Source organism: Xiphias gladius, chromosome 9 (genome assembly GCF_016859285.1).
Source record: "Xiphias gladius isolate SHS-SW01 ecotype Sanya breed wild chromosome 9, ASM1685928v1, whole genome shotgun sequence".
NCBI lineage: Eukaryota > Metazoa > Chordata > Actinopteri > Istiophoriformes > Xiphiidae > Xiphias > Xiphias gladius.
In genome coordinates this window covers 17859085-17877001 of record NC_053408.1, presented here as the reverse complement: position 1 = coordinate 17877001, position 17917 = coordinate 17859085, and the positions used below count along the sequence as shown (strand labels likewise).

General features: G+C 41.3%; 1 protein-coding gene across 7 annotated transcripts in view; it reads right to left on the bottom strand.

Annotated features, from left to right (window-relative positions):
• Window positions 1-17595, bottom strand: part of LOC120794107 (ras-related protein Rab-26) — a 94338-nt gene extending 76743 nt beyond the window's left edge. The window contains exons 1-2 of one of the 7 annotated variants that reach the window (XM_040134782.1): window positions 16997-17595; window positions 14236-14346 (exon numbers count right to left, since the gene is read on the bottom strand). In XM_040134782.1, coding sequence (XP_039990716.1) covers window positions 14236-14346; window positions 16997-17185 — 300 coding nt within the window. In that variant the 5' untranslated portion in view covers window positions 17186-17595. The other 6 variants (XM_040134789.1, XM_040134787.1, XM_040134785.1 and 3 more) reach the window with 6 other exon arrangements.
• Between the last annotated feature and the right edge of the window lie 322 nt (window positions 17596-17917).

Genomic DNA, 17917 nt, shown 5'->3' with positions numbered 1-17917 from the left:
CCTCTCCATCAGTCTCTGTTGACTGGACCAGGCTCTCGTCCCTCATCACTTCGTTTCTCTTCTGCATCCTGCGTGCTCTCCTCCTGATTTCTGCAGGGATGGTCGTTGTTCTGGGCGGCATGCCGGCCAGCTTCGGCGCAATCAGCCAGTGTCTGGTGTAAACAATGCAACTGTGGAGCCTCCCTACTAGCATGTTTACAGAAGGCACAGTGTGTGACATAAAGTGTGGCTAAAAGGAGAAAGCTAAAAAGAAAGAGTTGAGGGAGGGGATGGCATCGGAAAAGGCAAAAAGCTGAGTGAGCCGGCAAGAAGTGAAGTTCTGGGTGAGCTACAACTTTATTAAGGACTTCAGAGGATGTCCCATATAGAATACTTCTGCAGAAGTTGAGTCTGGATGTGATGAAGGGATTACGAGCAGTTGACATGGAGAGGGATGTGCAGAAGCCAGGGTATTTTGGTTTTAAAGTATTTTTAGTGATGTGATTTGTGTGGTGTTCGAATGAGATGTCACTGTTAAAATAGCTTATTCGTAAAAATAACTTATTTTGTATTTACCTTATTCGCCAGCTACAGCAGACAGCTCAAAAACTCCACAGCAAATAATCTAATAAAAATGTGGCCTATTTCAGATGATATTTTATTCATATTCATATTCTCTTCCATGCTGCTGCTGCACATTTCATTTATCTCTGCTGTAACACTGCTGCACAAAATTCTTGCTACTGTTAATGTTGGTGCTCATAAAGCTCTGCACTGAGCTTGTAGTCAGAGGATTGATGCTCTGGATTTCAAAGTGGTGAGTTTTTGTCACTTTGTCATGGAGGCATCTCCCTTGCAAGGGCTGATTTGGGCTGTTTTGCTACTCTTCTGTTTAACCTGTGTGCTTATGTTTGGGTCTACATCTATTGTAATAGGACCATTTTAAAAAAATTCTAATTTATGAGTGATTCTATGCCTTGCATTAAAAGCCATCTAGTTATACACTAGCTGTGAAATCAACTTCAATCCCATTTGAAAGATAACCGATCTCCTTCCCTATGGACAGACAGAGATTTCTTCTGATTTTCTTCTGTTTTGAATGGGAGGAAAAGATGGTGCAATTTGTCGCTCATGTTCCTAAAAGCCTCAGTAACCACTTCCCAAAAATTTTCTGGGACAGCTTGAAGTCAATGTATCTAATTTGCCGGGACCAAATGGAAGCACTGAAGTGTGAAGCTGTGCAGTGGTGAAACATATCAGCAACCATACGATCAACCCAGATGGAGAGAACAGAAGAGAATACAGCTGCGTTGTGATTTCTCATAACTATGACAAATTACAGATAGAGACTAATTCTGTTTGTTAACCTTTTCTCTCCATCCCTCTTGCACTCTCACACACACACACACACACACACACACACACACACACACACACACACACACACACACACACACACACACAAAACTAATTCCTCATACAGTACACATCATCTGTCATCTTTGAGCAGAACAAGAGCACACACACACTCCTGTTTTTTAAATGGCAAAGCCATTCATTTGATTTATTTTCCTACACTACCCCCCCCTACTATAAAACTTCTAATTATAAAATCTCATCTTCACCAGTGAAGACAACCTGAAGCCTAGCGGCACACTTCTCAAAGTCAGATCCTGATTTATTTATAAAAATACATTTCAACAGCTTGATCAAAGATGGTTCAAAGCCAGTACAAATATAAACTCATAGGGGCACGAAAGACTGCCAGGCGCCAGTTTGGAACCCTGGACCGGCAGAGGAAAGGTGAATGGGGAAAGTGAACACTGCCCTTTGTTTAAACACGAATGGCCGTGGTGCGCTTGTGTAACTGAATTGGGCAGCTATCAGATGTGCAACTGTCTAACTCTACGGAGAGGGGGCAGGATGCTTGTCATAACAACAGATGTTCAGTCATCTTTTATTTTCCGTGTCAACTTCAGCATCAATTCAGGGAAGTGATGTTTTAATAGAGCAGTACAGTAAAAAGTAAGAGTGTGAAGAATTGGCTGTTGGATGAATGCAGTGTCTCAACAGCCTTCAACACTGTTGGTGTAAGATCGCATCCCATGCGATGCAGTTTTGGCCTATCTATAATCAAACTATTTCAAGCTACCTCTGGGAACAAGTCCTCTAATCAGAACCCCATTCTCATGTGGCAGCCACTGTTGTTATTTGGGAAACACAAAGTTAACTTTTGTAATGGCTCCTCTTCTCATTGTTCATATCATATTGGGGCCGCAGACGGTAATTTTCGTGAGTCCAAATTCCCCAAGTACCCACCCATTATAATTCTGCTAAAGAAATGCTAAAATCCTTCATTAAATTAAATTAAATTAAATTTTTGGCTAACTTTAATAGAATTAGATTTAAAAACTCACCACAATGTCATTTGTGTATAACTGTGTGCTGTACAGATCAACACGTTAACCCTGACTCGCTCCAGTCGAGCTGTTCATGGCTCGTCAGTAGGAGACTGTGATTGAAATGGAATGTTTCCAAACGTGACCGCGCTGAGCCGCAAGTGTGTCAAGCACAGCGTTTCTTGTGCCAACCTACCCAGAATGAATACGTTTGAAAAACCCATCTGTAACTTTGTTACCACATGCTTATTTTGGTCATGGCTTGCTCTGTGGCTGCAACGACGGCAACTAAAACATTCCCCGTCCCCAGCTGTTGACCTTAGTCAACCCCGAGGCTTCAAAAAGCCCGAAAGCCATCTGCCAGCCGAATCTGGTGGATGCAGTTTCCACACATTCATTGCTTTGCTTTGTTGTCACGGTTACTAGTCCATAACAACAGTCTCCTGGGAACCCAGCAAGCACTTGAGGAGTCATGTGACACAAGGGGGAAAAAGGTAAAACCAAGAAGACCGACATGCCTAACCCTTTAGGTACCTTTGTCAACTGTGTATCTGTCACCAGGCCTTCAGATCTACTGGGCCACTTCACTATGGAGTCCTCTTATATAACAAGAGTAATTTACCAAAATAAATGTAAATGAAAACCTACAGCAAAGAGGATTAGGAATGAAGGGAAAAGGAGCAGAAATGATAGGTTATGTAAGAGTACAGAAAATGTGGCTTTGACTTTGTACTGTTCCTGGCTTATTAGCATGAGTGTGTTTCATCATTTTGCTTATTAATGAAATATTGAATTGCATCTGCATATGGCTTATTTTCAACAGACACAGCAGGAAAAGAGCATATCATGTGGTACAGACCGACATGAAGCCTCTGACAGTGATGATCCCTTCTGTAATTTGTGTTTATTTGTTTGGTGGTGGATAAATTGGGCTTGATTGTAATTTGATCTTATTTTCTTCTTTATTATGGTTTGGGCATGGTTTGAGGTTTTTATATTTTTTGTGCAAAAAAGAAAAATAATGATAAATAAAAAGCTGGTAGACAGCACACACCTCTAACAACACTCAACAATTCTCCGACTATCTCCTAAACCTATCACTTATATTCCTAAGTACGCTGACATTTATGAGCCTGCACACACTCCCATCAGATTGCTGCTCCCTTCACTCACGCAAGAGGTGACATGGGAAATGACGCAATACTTTGCACAAGACAGGACTTTTTTTTTTCTTCCAAAATGGATGTCCACAAAAAACGAGTGATACAAGTTGTTTGTGCACGGATTTGCATCGAAAAGACAAGAAGGAAAGAGAAAAGAATATGAGTAAGAGAAGGGATTCGGCAGCCATGGTTGTTGATGACTCATCCCCTGGATGTACCCTTACCCTGCGTCTTGCGCCCTGTGCCCTGAGATAACCCTCTGTTATGATTTGGCGCTATATAAATAAAATTGAATTGAAGTGCGCTCTCATTGGCCGTAGCTTGTCGCCGCACTCCTTGCCAGCCACAAGCGGGTCACAGCACTTTTTCACACGACCAGATGTGGACCAGATATTTAGCCTGCTAGATGTCTTTCAGGAGTCTGCGATACATCGGCAAGTCTTTCAGACAACATCTTTGAACAGTTCACAAATAGTGATCAAACTCTGATGTGCCAGCACCGAGCGAAGGTCGATTTGCCTCTGATCTGGGGCTGTTCTCGGCGATCTCCAAAAACTGTCAGCAAGTGGAAAATTTAGGGCTAAAATTGTGCAATGTGAACTTTGCATAAGATGTAGCTGGCCTACTATGCAGCTGTAATCAATTATGTCATTATTATCTTTGAATATTACTGAGTAATAGTATACCAGTAATGTAACATCTTAATAAATGTGAGCAACATTGGTCGTTTTATTAGTCTTTTAATCGAACAACAATAAGCTAATGATGCCTGGTACAATCACGTCCTGTTTAAAACTCTGCTGACCACAGATGCAGGCCTTTACTTGAATTCATAGAAAATAATCACTAAAATAAAATAAATATTGCGATGAGATATTTTCCTAAAACTGTTCAGCCCTTACATTTGTCCACCATGTTCTTCAACCGATAGTCGCAGGGTTGGTGTTTCGATCCCTGGCTGCTCCTGACTACAGGCCCTTTAGCAGGGCACATGACCCCAAATTGCTCCCAGTGGTCAGGCCAGTACCATAAGAGCTCTACACTAATGCTGTCAATTTACCAAAAGTTTACTTCACACACAAAACTTATAAATAAATGTATATCAAGAAGAACAGTTTACACAGAGAATAATGTCTTCCTATACCACTTTGTGGAGTGGATTTAAATAATGTTTAGGTGGAGTGTCTAACCCACAGTTCTCTCTCAGCACTGATAAGAGTCTACACGGTATTATGTAAACTGACGAAGTCATGAGCCCTTATGTCAAGAGTGTTGTGAGTAGATCCTGTCAAATCAGGTCATAGACAGCTGTGCACAATGCTAATGATACACACATAGTAAAACTTGGATGTACAGTGAGGCCCAACAGACGTCAATGATTCAACCTACACTTACAAATAAACCAGCTACACAGGACGGAGTTGGTGACAGTAGTGCATTGCCACTGTGCCCTGATGTGTGCACGCAACTAGGACTGTGTGTATCAGTTTCTGCAAATGTACATGCCTGTGTTCCAGTGCACCAATAATGAAGACTACCTTTCACTCTTTTCACATTTTGCACAGAAGACTGCCTTTGGTGTACCGGTACATCGTTACTATGACAACCCATGTTGTCCAGTGAGGTTAGTGACATAAATCAAAGCAGACAGTCAAGCATAAAGACAATTGCTTTTTGTTTTTTCTGTTTTTTTTTGTTGTTTTTTTTAATCATGAGATTTGGACTGCAGTCTGAACGTAGCTGCAGTTGTTACTAGGGGAATAAAGATCCACAGCAACAAAAACAAAGGCATCCCGGGATCGATGGATGACATCTAGGAGCCCGAAGAGCCTCTGAGGGACTGCAATCATCATAAGTCTTCTGCTGACTGATTATAGTCTGTCGATCAGGATACTAAGCAGGAATGTCCTAAAAGGCTTAAACATGTGCCCATACACTTGTACGTAGGGTTGCATGAAATGCATAGAAAGGCAGATGCACATACACATGCAGGTACAGGCAGCTGAAGAGACAAGGGGCAAAGAGAAAAAGTTATCTTAGCAGAGTGCACATATTAAAAATATAATTTGTAAAAATGAAATTAACTGATTTAATTACTGAGACCATGGCCAAGAGAGGTAGCTTCTATCTCACACCAGCAGTATGGCCGGCTCTAAAATTAACATATTTCCCAGGAACACTTTTGCTTCCCAGTCTTGTCAAGCCAGTGTAAATCTCTTGAGGTTCACTGCAACATTTTCAGTCTTGAATACATACACTGACAATCTACTGGGGCCAGCAGCCGGACGAATCAAGTAGCTACGGAGAGCAGTTTGGATGACGACAACAACAGGCAAACGGAATTCACTGCCTCTGGACCTAATCAGATCTCCTGATAAACTGCTAATATAAGCTCAGCGTTGTAGACCTGAAATTAAGGATTTCAGTGGGAAAGTTCGGAAGAAACGTGACATTTTCTGATCACTCCCAGAGCAGCCTGTCACAACAACTTTTATCTCTTTGTCTTTACCGAAGTGGATAAACATATTGAAAGGGATTTCTCTATTATCCTTTCACTTCTTCCGTCCGTTTGTGGGGCCTTCACGTCGAAAAGCAACAGCAACTTCTTCCAGGTTGGTGCCATAAAGCAATCACGGAGGATTTTCCTCCACATCAAACTCTAGGGCTTACAAAGTAAAATGCAAAGTACAGGCTGATTTTGTTGCCACATACTTTCCTCCTTTTGCAGTTTAATGAGCCTGATGTACAACCCAATGACCAAATGCAAATTGCAAGTTTCGTTGAGTCACAAATGCTGCTTTCCTATTGCAAAAGTTGAGAGTTCTCTCTTTGCCTTTAATAGCTTCTTCCACCCTTTTCCATCAACAACAGAAGCATAAAATTTTAGCTCTGGAACTTTGCTCTGGAGGAACAGTCCTCTTCAGTTTTTTGGGTCTTCCAGTTCTCAAGCAGCAGATTTTTCTCCAAATCTGACTGTGGCCCAGAAAGGTAAATGCACAATAGAGGCTGACTTCAGTGTCTCATTGTGTTTTTTGTTTGTTTTTTAAAAACACCTTTGGCGAGTAGTTTAGGAGAACAGTGACATTTCATGTTTGCAATTTGATGAGCAAAATAGCAGATTTTTCTCCAAAGACTCTTTCCTTGCCTCGGATTTTTCAGAACGCAATTTCACTGAAGGGAGAAAGGGGGGCATTTCCAGACCAGGCACTGTTAAGCCTGATAAGCTTGATACCCAACCCAGTGACCAAAGACAGAATGAGGGTTTCTCCAGCGATTTACATACTGCTTTAAAGCTATCGGAAATGATTTCTCCAGCGTTGTGTGACTCCTTCCACCATCTGCCATCACTGCAAACTCTGAAAGCTTTCGCTCTATTTGCTCTGGAAGAACAGTGACCTCTTTGAGTTTTGTAATAAAGAAGCAAGAGAAAGATTCTTCTCTCTCTATGTGCTCCACAAAAAAAAAAAAAAAATAGCACAGGCTGATTCTCTTTCTCTTTTTCTTTTCAGAGAGCAAATTCAGTGATAGTTTAGGGAAAAAATGACATTGCCAGAGGAGCTGCCATGTGTGTGTTTAGATTGATGACAGCCACAAAAAAAACCCAGCCAACAGCCAACAGTGCGTTTGTGCGTCGGGCGCGGGCGGCTTCAGAATCCTTCCTTCTCATTTTCTTTTGTTTTTTTTGTTTTTAAAGATAAGAGGATAAAGATATTCTTTCTTCCTCCTTCTACCCTACAGACCGTCAAACCCAACTTGAGCTTTAGCTCCATTTGCGCAGGGGGTTTTGTGCCATGTAGAAAAAGTGTTTAGTCATGAATATTATGCGTCGTAAAAATGTTTCGTTTGTCTAAATTTACGGATGTTCTAATCGACACACTGCACCTTTAACTAATTATTCACATGCCACAGATGTGATGTGCTAATGTAGTAATGTCAACATTATCCTCCTATCATGCTCAGGCAGGCATTTGCCTGTTCAAGACCACACACACACACACACACACACACACACACACACACACAGAAATCCATCTGCGTCAGTGCGTACGGTGCAGCAGTTTGTGTAATGATTAACCGGTCTAATGCTGTGATGCATCATTTCAGGCAGAGTGGATAGATGGTGAAAGGGAGAGAAAAGCCATACTATGGAAATGAGAGGTAGCACACATAAATGCGCAGACACACACACACACACACACACACACACACACACACACACACATCATGAATGGTGGGGAGACGAAGCAGAAATACACCCTGCAGCCCTCCACCGCAGAAACAGATAAATCTCATCAGCAAATCTAACAATTATCTCCCAGAAAAATTGATTTCTGACTCACCATTTCATTCTGACTAGAGAAATATAAATAGAGAAAAGCAGGAGGAAGTTAGGCTGCATCCTCTTCCAAAAGCTTTTTTTTTTCTATGGGGTGCTGACTCCTATTCCTCATTATCTTTAATGTAAAAGGTCGCATTTCTGCACATTCTTGACTGTGCAGAAAATGCAGGTTTTTTAAACGCTCAGTGATGCACTCATAGCTACAATATATCATCTTTTAGCCGAAGAGCAGCACTTTACAGCACCAATTACTCACAACATTCCTGTCCCAATATATTCTCAATCCTGCTATTTGGATTTTTTTGTTTTTTTTTTAAAGAGTTGCCTGATGGGCAAAAAGGCTGCAGCACAACTTTGTGTAGCCCCATATTCCCACTGTGACAAACACCAAATCAGCACAGAGATGTGACTGGTTCCCACAGAGCTGAACGACTGGATAATTTGGTCGATGCGTGAACAGATAAAAAGCTTGTTTTCTTTCCACGCCGATTACTATTGTCGGGAAAATGTATCAGAATTTTGTAGCTTAGGCTTCTCACACTGCCCACAAACTGTCAGAAAACAGTTAATAAAAACTATCAACCAAGTAACCTAACACATTGGAAAGAGAGAGCAAACTTAACTGTCCATCCATAACTTGGAAAAACAAAGGTTACACATCATCCTGTTAACTGTTTTCTGCAACTCTGCCCAATGGCTTTAAGCAACAAATTTGCCCCAGATAAATTTTTTTTAATGTTGATTTTGGAACATATCATCGAAATCACCTAAACGAACAATTGAACTCTAAAGAAAATACTTTTTTTTCCCCCCTTTCGATTAAGCATAGGGTGAGAAGTCACAATGACCTCTGCTACACTGTGTCAGCTGCAAGCCGACAAAAATTAATTACATCCCTTCAAATATCAGTGAACGGTGTCAATTAAAGAAAGTCACTGGGCTTTTGAGGTATTTGCCCTCCGGTCATACACCCATGAGGTTATAGGAACACAGCTCATTCATGTGTCCTTGTAGATAACAAGCTCTGGTGCCCGGTGCTGACATTTTAACATGAACTGACTTCATTATCCAAAGCAGGAGGGTTAAACACAGAGAATTGGCTTCTGCTATTTAAGTACAAGCCGCAATTCTCTCATTTCTTGAGTAATACTATTCTCTAAAATTATTATTGCAAAACAAAGTGCATATTGAGTTTGCTTATCCAGACAGACATGGATCAATTTCATGTGTATGTAGACAATGTTCTTAATATTTTAATATGTAAACTGTCAAAGCAAACCAATATGTAACCTTAAGAGTCTATTTCTTTCTGTCTCCCTTGCTCTAGTCATGTTGCTAATAATAAAACTCAAAAAAAAAAAAAAAGATATGTTATGTAGATATGTTACAAAGAGCTCCAGACATCAAATATATACAAAGCAGGAGATTAAAGAGTGAGATTGAGCAAGCACATTAAAAGCCAGTGGAAGTTGATGTGTGTGTGCGCTTTTGTACATCTGTGACAAACAATTCATGTTTGAGAAGCTGAGAGTGAGGACTTTTAAGCTGGCCCTCACTTTTTCAAAAAAGACGGGAAAAAAAGGAGTTCAAAGGCTAAGACTTGGTTTTAAGGTCCCATTTTTGGGAAATATGTTAATTTGCTTTCTTGCCAACAGTTAGGACAAATTTGATAGCACTCTTATATTTAAATATGAAGTTGCCGCCAGCACACGTTAGCTTAGCCTATCATAAAGACTGGAAACAGGGGAAATCAGTTAGCCTAGCTCCATCCAAAACTCACTAAGTCACACGTTATATCTTGTTTGTTTTTTTCATACAAAACCCAAACTGTAAAAACAACTTTTTTTTTCTTTTTTTTAAGTCTTTGAACAGAACCAGGCGAGGTTTTCACAAGCTTTTCCTAGTTTCATATTTAGTGCACAGACATGAGAGCGTTATCAATCCTCTCATTTAAGCAAATATTTTCAAAAATGTCCGACAATTCCTTTAAATTTAAAATCAGATTTAGGTTAAATTAAGGGTCGGTGTTAAGCATGTAACTGTGACGATTATGGTTTGGATTAAGAGCTGGGGAATGTACTACATCAGTAAGAGTCCGTAGAAGCACAAATGTGTGTATGTGAGTGCTGATACGAGTGTACGCTTGGCCAGTCTGCAAAGGTGAGTAATAATTCCCATCAGAGAAAAAGACAAATAAAACTGAGCGATTGAAAGTCTATATTTTGAATGGTGTTGCTTTGAAATAACCAATAAATCATTTATCTTAATGATCTGCTCATACTGACACCTTTCAGTACCAGGAAAGACAGTTCCATGGTATTGAACTGTTCCAACAGCGTCCAACAAATTTAATGAAGCAACGTTTCGATCTCACAGAGATTTCAACTAGGCTTCGTCAGACAAACAATGAAGTTCTCTGATTCAGGAGCTTTTTTTGGAGGTCTGCATTCTCCAATCTGTTTGTTTATGGAAGTTATAATGACCAATTTTTCCTGCTGCAAAGACTTTCTTCCAGGTATGCAGAGAAAAGACTGCTCTGTTTTCTTTCATCCAAAACAAATTGTGCTATGTGATGCTGTATTCCACACCAAAATCCTATTTTCCAGTGTTATCGCCCCAGGAAAGTTTCAAAGCTGCTTCCTTGCTTGGCACATCTGGCTGGTCGTACTTTTAATTCTTCTGCTAGCGGATATGTTGCTTAAGCGACTGGCCACCCTGGTTAGGAATCAGGTAAGCCATGTGATTCCAGGGCAAAACACCAAATTATGTCGCATGCTATATGCAGAGTATGGTCCTGTTAATTTACCACACAGTGGGGCTTCCTTTTTGTGCTAAGAGTGTCAATTAACAAATCCTACATCTTGCTGGGCCGCATCAGTGGTGTGTTTTCAGCTCAGCACTCCTCCCTGCTACGGGTTGAAATATACTGAAATGTAACCTCTTTCTACTGTTACACTAGCTCTGCTGAAAGTCATTCTGGATGACAGCAGCTGAGAATACCTCCTAGGGGAAGGTTTTTCTAAACAGCAAGACAGCAAAAGACCGAAACAGGTCACTGCTTCTGTTCCGCAGCTGTGATACATAAAGTGTGGCTATTCTTTATTGGCACTGTAACGCTTGTCTGCAATTTCCCCCTGAGCACAATGGGCAGAAAATTGGTTAACCATTACTGGTAAAAAGGGTTCGCCTGTCAATAGATAACCTCACTTTTGATTAAATTTTTAATTTAACTTAATTCAGTTTAGATATGTTGTGTCCCTTAGGGACTGGCAGGGTTTAAACATCTTGCAAGTCACAACCTCAAATAGAAAAGAGACGACGGAAAAGAACCGGAACGTCAGCTCTTAAACCTCAGTTATTAAGCTGCACACAACCTTTTTTTTGGAATACTACACACTCTTAATCAAAGAATAAAATCAGGACAAGTCCTGTTTGCTCCACTGAGTTTCTGGTTTTCTTAATGGTCGACTCTCTGCTAAAAGGCAGTGTTCAAACTTAAAGGCATTTTACACATACAGGTTGAATTGCTCGTCATAGAAGGTATTACTCAGCCTATGAAAACAGTTGGCTTTGGAGGGAGGTTTCAAAAGTCTGAGAAAATAACCCCGATGATGTCGTCAGGGTTATCTTGAGTTAAGCCGTATCCACGTTACAGTGGTAAAACAAGGGTCTTGCACTGCGCTTCCATGTTGGTCAGTGCAGTATTTACCCGTTCTAAACTCCCGGTGATGCTGCTCTAATTGGCCCCACTTTAGCTTCAATCCTAAATTATACTAGCAGTAGGCCACTATGTTTCTTACAGTGTATTTGTAACATCTTGTAACAATCTCTGCCTCTGAATGCTGATATTTCGCCAAATATGTTAAACCCCCCCCCCAGTCATATTAACACTCACTCAAGGCACCGGCCAAGGACGTGGAGTTGCAGCCATTTTCAACTCAAGCCTAGTAATCAACCCTAAACCTATACTCAATCATAACTAATTCAAAAGCCTGGTTCTTAGTCTTACACATCCATCATGGAAAACTTTAAAACCTATTCTATTCATTATAGCGTACTGCGCTCCTGGCCCATACTCTGAATTTTTATCTGAGTTCTCAGAGTTTTTATCGAGTTTAGTCCTTAGTACAGATAAAGAAATTACAGTAGGTGATTTCAATATTCATGTGGATGTTGATAATGATAGCCTTAGAACTGCATTCATCTCATTATTGGACTCAATTGGCTTCTCAATTGAAAATAATAATAGTCTTTCCACTGAATCCTCTTTTATCAACCCATTGTTTGGTAACTTTTGAATTTCTATTACTGGACTAAACACCGTTAGGCAAAAATGTCTTTTCTAGATGTCTATATGATAGTGCTGTAGCTAAATTTAAGGAACTGATTCCATCAGCACTTAATTCACTGCCATGTTGTAATACAACAGAGGACTCCTATGCTAACTTTACTCCCTCCCATAGTGTTGCAGGCTCAATGAGCATTACACTTGACTCGATTAGGGTAGATCCATGGTTTAACTCCCAAACCCGCATATTAAAGCAAACTATGTGAAAACTAACTTCAACAATATCTTCATCTAAACGGTCAACCTGTCTCTTAGACCCCATCCTAACTAAGCTGCATAAGGAAGTTTTCCTCTTAATAGCACCTCTTTACTAGATATAACCAATATGTCTTATTATGTCTCATTAACAGACTATGTACCACAGTCCTTTATAACAGCTGTAATTAAACCTCTTCTTAAAAATCCTACTCTTGATTCAGATGTTTTAGCCAACTATAGACCCATATCCATCCTTCCCTTTTTCTCTAAGATCCTTGAGAAAGCTGTCACCAACCAGTTGTGTGACTTTTTACATACTATATAGATTTAGAGTGCATCAAAGCACTGGTGAAAGTTACAAATGACCTTCTAATTGCATCGGACAAAGGACTTCTGTCTGTACTTGTCTTGTTAGATCTTAGTGTCGCATTTGACCAATTGTACTTGTTAATGCAACCCGATGAAACCAATCAGTTAGCTAAATTTCAAGCAGGCCTTTAGGACATAAAGACCTGGATGACCAGCAACTTTCTGCTGTTAAACTGAGACAAAACTGGGGCCAAGTACTTATTGTACTACCAACACCTCAGGAACACATTATCTAATGATATAGTTACTCTAGATGGCACTGCCTTGGCCCCCAGCACCAGCATTAGGAATCTCGGAGTTCTCTTTAATCAGGATATGTCCTTTAACTCCCACATAAAACAAACTTCAAGGACTGCTTTATTTCCATATAACATTGCAAAAATCCGGCACATCCTGCCTCTAAAAGATGCAGAAAAACGAGTCCATGCATTTGCTACTTCTAAAATGGATTATTGCAACTCCGTATTCTCAAGCTGTCCCAACAAATCTTTAAATGCTCTCCAGCTGATCCAGAACGCTGCAGCGCGAGTACTGACAGGAACTAGGAAAAGAGATCAAATTTCTCCTGTGTTAGCTTCTCTGCATTGGCTCCCTGTAAAATCCAGAATAGAATTTAAAATCCTCTTCCTCACCTACAAAGCCCTTAGTGGTCAGGCACCATAGTATCCTATTACCTCACTAGATCACTGCACTCCCAGAACTCAGGCTTGCTTGTGGGTCCTAGAGTCTCCAAAAGTAGAATGGGAGGCAGAGCCTTCAGTTATCAGGCTCCTCTACTGTGGAACCATCTTCCAGTTTGGGTCCTGGAGGCAGACGCTCTCTCCACGTTTAAGAGGAGGCTTAAAACCTTCCTTTTTGATAAAGCTTACAGTTAGGGCTGACTCACGCTTGGCTTGAAGTTGTGCTGCTATAGAACCAGACTGCCGGGGGACTTCCCATGATGCACCAAGCTCCTCTCTCCTCCTCTTCCTCTCCATCTGTACGCATTCATACCCCTTCAGTACTTGTAACTAATGAGCTACTAGTTACTAAATACTAGTTTTGTGCTTTCTCGTCTCTCTCTTCTCTCCTCCTGTTGCTTTCTGCAGGTATTTCTGACCCTGGAGCTGCAGAGTCTGGATCTGTGACTGCAAACCACCTACTGTCCCCATGATCCTGCTCAACACCCACTGCTTCAATTATTATGATTATCATTACTGTCATTATATTTAGTTTTATTAGTACTATTTTTCACCTAATTATTATAATTATTAGTTTTATGATTGGTCTCATTATTGTTTTACATCTTTATGTTGTACCTGTATAGTGTTATGTTCTCTTTCCTCCCTCCTGACAAAACGGAGTTAGCCAGAACAGAAATGATGAAAATGTTCAAGCCCAAAATGTCATACTGTGGTATGAAATTCTTCTTCTTCTGAGTGTGTACGTGTTTGCACCTACCCTGAAGTCGATGCCCACAGTAGAGATGAAGCTCCCAGCTAGAAAGGCTCCATCTTTGAAGCGAACCAGCAGACAGGTCTTCCCCACACCTGAATCCCCCACCAGCATCACCTGAGACACAGACAGATGGAGAAAGTTATTGGTTGATAAAACTCAAGGCTGTGTGTGTGTGTGTGTGTGTGTGTGTGTGTGTGTGTGTGTGTGTGTGTGTGTGGGGGGGAGGATGTTTGAAGTAGAGGAGGGAAAGTGCTCAGGTGAAAACTTATCTACAAATACACAGGAGTTTAGGCAATGCAAGATACTGACACACACATATACACGCTGCTCAAATGCCCATCTGCAAGGGAAACAGTATTTCAACCCACTCCAGTGCAAGAGAGCAGATTGTATAGACCACTGGGGCGGAGAGAAGGGAGACGTGGGAACCAGAGCTTGTTCGTGTCTTCCTCTCTCATCACTCAACGCAAAACTCCGTTCACTTCTGTGTCATGTGATGTGTTTGTGGGTCTGTCTATGGATCCATGCACTGTATGTATTGAACGTTTTCTAATTTGTTATTTTGTGATTCTACCGGCAGCAATCCATTCTAATCTGAAGGTTCACTGTGTTGGATTTGCTGTGATTGGAGGTGATATATGCGACACTGAACTGTTACAACTGTTCAAATTATGCAAATTCAGAGTTGAGCGGTGATTTTGGCAGGGCTGGCACAGCAACAGTTGTTAATGAGGGTACAAAATGGATACCAGCTGCACCCCACATGATGAGAATTTAGATCTGCATATGTTCAGCGCAGATTATCTTTACTCTTTATTGTCTCCAATTCATACTTTTTTAATCATTATCTATGTGTCAGTGCTATAAAGCCAGTGGAGCTGGAAATAATGTTTTTTTCCATTACTGATTAACCTATCAGCTAGTTTTTTGTTTAATCGATTAAATATTTAGTCTATGAAAAGGGAAAAAAGTGGAAAATGGGTGCCTAATGTGATGTCTTCAAATGAAACAACAATCCAAATCCCAAAGACATAAATTTAAAATTATGCGAATTCTGGCAATATAGTATTATAATTTTCCTACAGAAACATACAGTTTGTCTTTTGTAGGCTACAAACAAGTTTAAAGTGAATTTAGGATATGATACATTTCTGATTTGGGATAGAGACATACAGGCTATGATAACCTGATAAATTTCCTCTCTTTGTACAGTTTGGGAGTTAAACATGACACTGGGGGAAAAACAACAGTCCTTGTGAATTATACTGACTATGCCCACTGAGGGAAATAATGGTGAAATTAACATTTTTCCAGCAAGCCTGCACCAAACAGCAGCATATCCAACACTTATTCACATAGTACATCATATTCTACAGCTACTGCACAGGCCCAGTTATAGGGGCTCATTTTTGCCAAGACATGAAAAAAAAAAGGAGGACCAGCAATAACATAATAAAAATAAAAAATACTCACAATAAGTCAAAATTATGAGATACTGGGTGAAAATTTAAAGGATCAGTGCAAAGGGTGTAGGGGGATCTATTGGTGGATATGGAATGTACTGCAGTATTCATAATTCTGTTTTCATTAGTGAATAATCACCTTTAACTACGAATTGTTTTCGTTAGCTTAGAATGAGCCCCTCATATCTACATAGGGAGCGGGTCCTCTTCCACGGAGCCCGAAATTTTGCGCCGCCTTGTCTCTACGGTAGCCCAGAGCAGACAAGCCAAGCACTGACTCTAGTTAGGGCCTTTCGCATCTTTAAATTACCCGAAGGCCACTGTAGGTTCACCTACATGCTTGGACGGGGAGGGGTGAGGGGAAGGGTATTCAGTGGGTTGCAGTCTGCAACCTCATCGCCAGATGCCACTAAATCCTACACACTGGTCCTTTAACTTCCTCGGTCAAAATTAAATAAAAAAAATAAAATATATAAAAAAAATATAAAAAAATAGGTAGTCAACATATGACCTAAGGAGCCACAATTTTTTACTTACTATACAAAATTATAAGATATTAAGTCAAATGTTTGATTTACAAAGACAAAGTGAAGAAATACTAAGTCAGATTTTAACTTAATGTCATAATTAATAAATACTGTTTCAAAATGTAACTTAACGTAAATACAAAATACAAATCATAAAAGAGTAAGTCACCATTTTACTTACAGAGCCACAAACTCATTAAATAATGAGATAGTAAGTCGAGTATTTGACTAAGTCAAACGTATGAGACAATAAGTCAGACTATAACTTACTAAGTTAAAATGATCAGATACTGAGACTTAGTATCTTTTTTTCTTTTCTTGGCAAAAATGGGTTCGCACACACACCTGCTCCACATGTCCCTGAAAATTTGCTGCGTCCCGCAAGACCGGACGGCAAATTGTCAAACCTGACACACCTTGACATTAGAAGAGGACAGGTCCTTGGTCGTGCTGCGGCTTTGCAGCCCCAAATCGTCCTGCTTCGGTCCTTTTCTTGACTTTTTGGCCTCTAACCACAAACAGTGACTGTCGTTTGCCGGGAAAGCAAAAAAAAAAAAAAAAAAAAGGACCAAACCTTGAGCGAGCAGAATTTCAACTCACATGAGAAGCAGATCCACTGCCCCCTGGGGTCCTCCGCCGTCGACGTGTGCGACCTCGCAGCAGTACTTACCCTCGCACCTGTGGCCATGTGCTGACTGCTTACCTGGAGACATGCTCGCGCAATCTCTCGCTCGCCGAGAGCGGCGAGACGCTCGGCCTGAAGTCCCGGCTCACCTTGAAGGCGATGTCATAAAACTCCCCGCTGTTGCTGATGGACGGTCTGCTGGGATACACCAGCCCGGAGGACGGCGCGGCAGCGGCGCCCAGACCTCGCCCCGTCCTGCCGCTGTCTCTGCCGCCGCCCGGCGACGCCTTGGGGCTCTTGGAGCTCCCTCTGCCTTTCACTGGCTTCCTCCGGGACATGGCTCTGCCAACCTGTTCCAAGTCCGAGCACTTAAGATAGAAGTGGTGGAGTTGAGCTGGGGTTTTTTTTTTTTCTCTCTCCGTCTTCGTTACTTTCCTTTGTGAGTTGTGGTCGAGGCGCGAGAGGGCGAAAGAAGTTCACCCGTGCGTCAAAATCATGGCTGTGCGTAAAGCGTAAATTGGAAACGGTCTTCGCGGACAAAAGCGGACTGTGAGGCCAGAGGGGGCTGCTGTACCGGTGGTGCAGCTGGATGATAAAAACCTCAGGTCTGGTTCACAATGTAAACAGCTCTCTCTCTCCCTCCTCTCTCTCTCTCTCTCTCCTCCCTCTCTCGCATTGTGGTGCTGCGAGCGCATGGAGGCATGGTGGTGGTTACGGTGCGTTTATTCGGGGAAAATCCACCCTAAAACCGAAATAACACACTTTCCCAATAACCCGTGACATTAGTCAATACCAACAAGTCCAGCCTCCCGATGCTGGACGTTTCCCAAGCATTTCTCATCCTGGTGATGTGGCACTGGTGGCAGGTTGTGGCCGAGCCATATTTGATGATCATTGAAAAGATGAATTGACACCGGCCAACTCTGGGATTGAACTTATTTGCAATACTCCATCCAAATCACATATTTTTGTTTTTAATTGCAGGGATTTCAGAGTGGCATCGGTGCACATCGCCATACCAGCCGCCGATTTCCAACGTGTTTGATGATCAACTGGCTACGGGTCTGCTC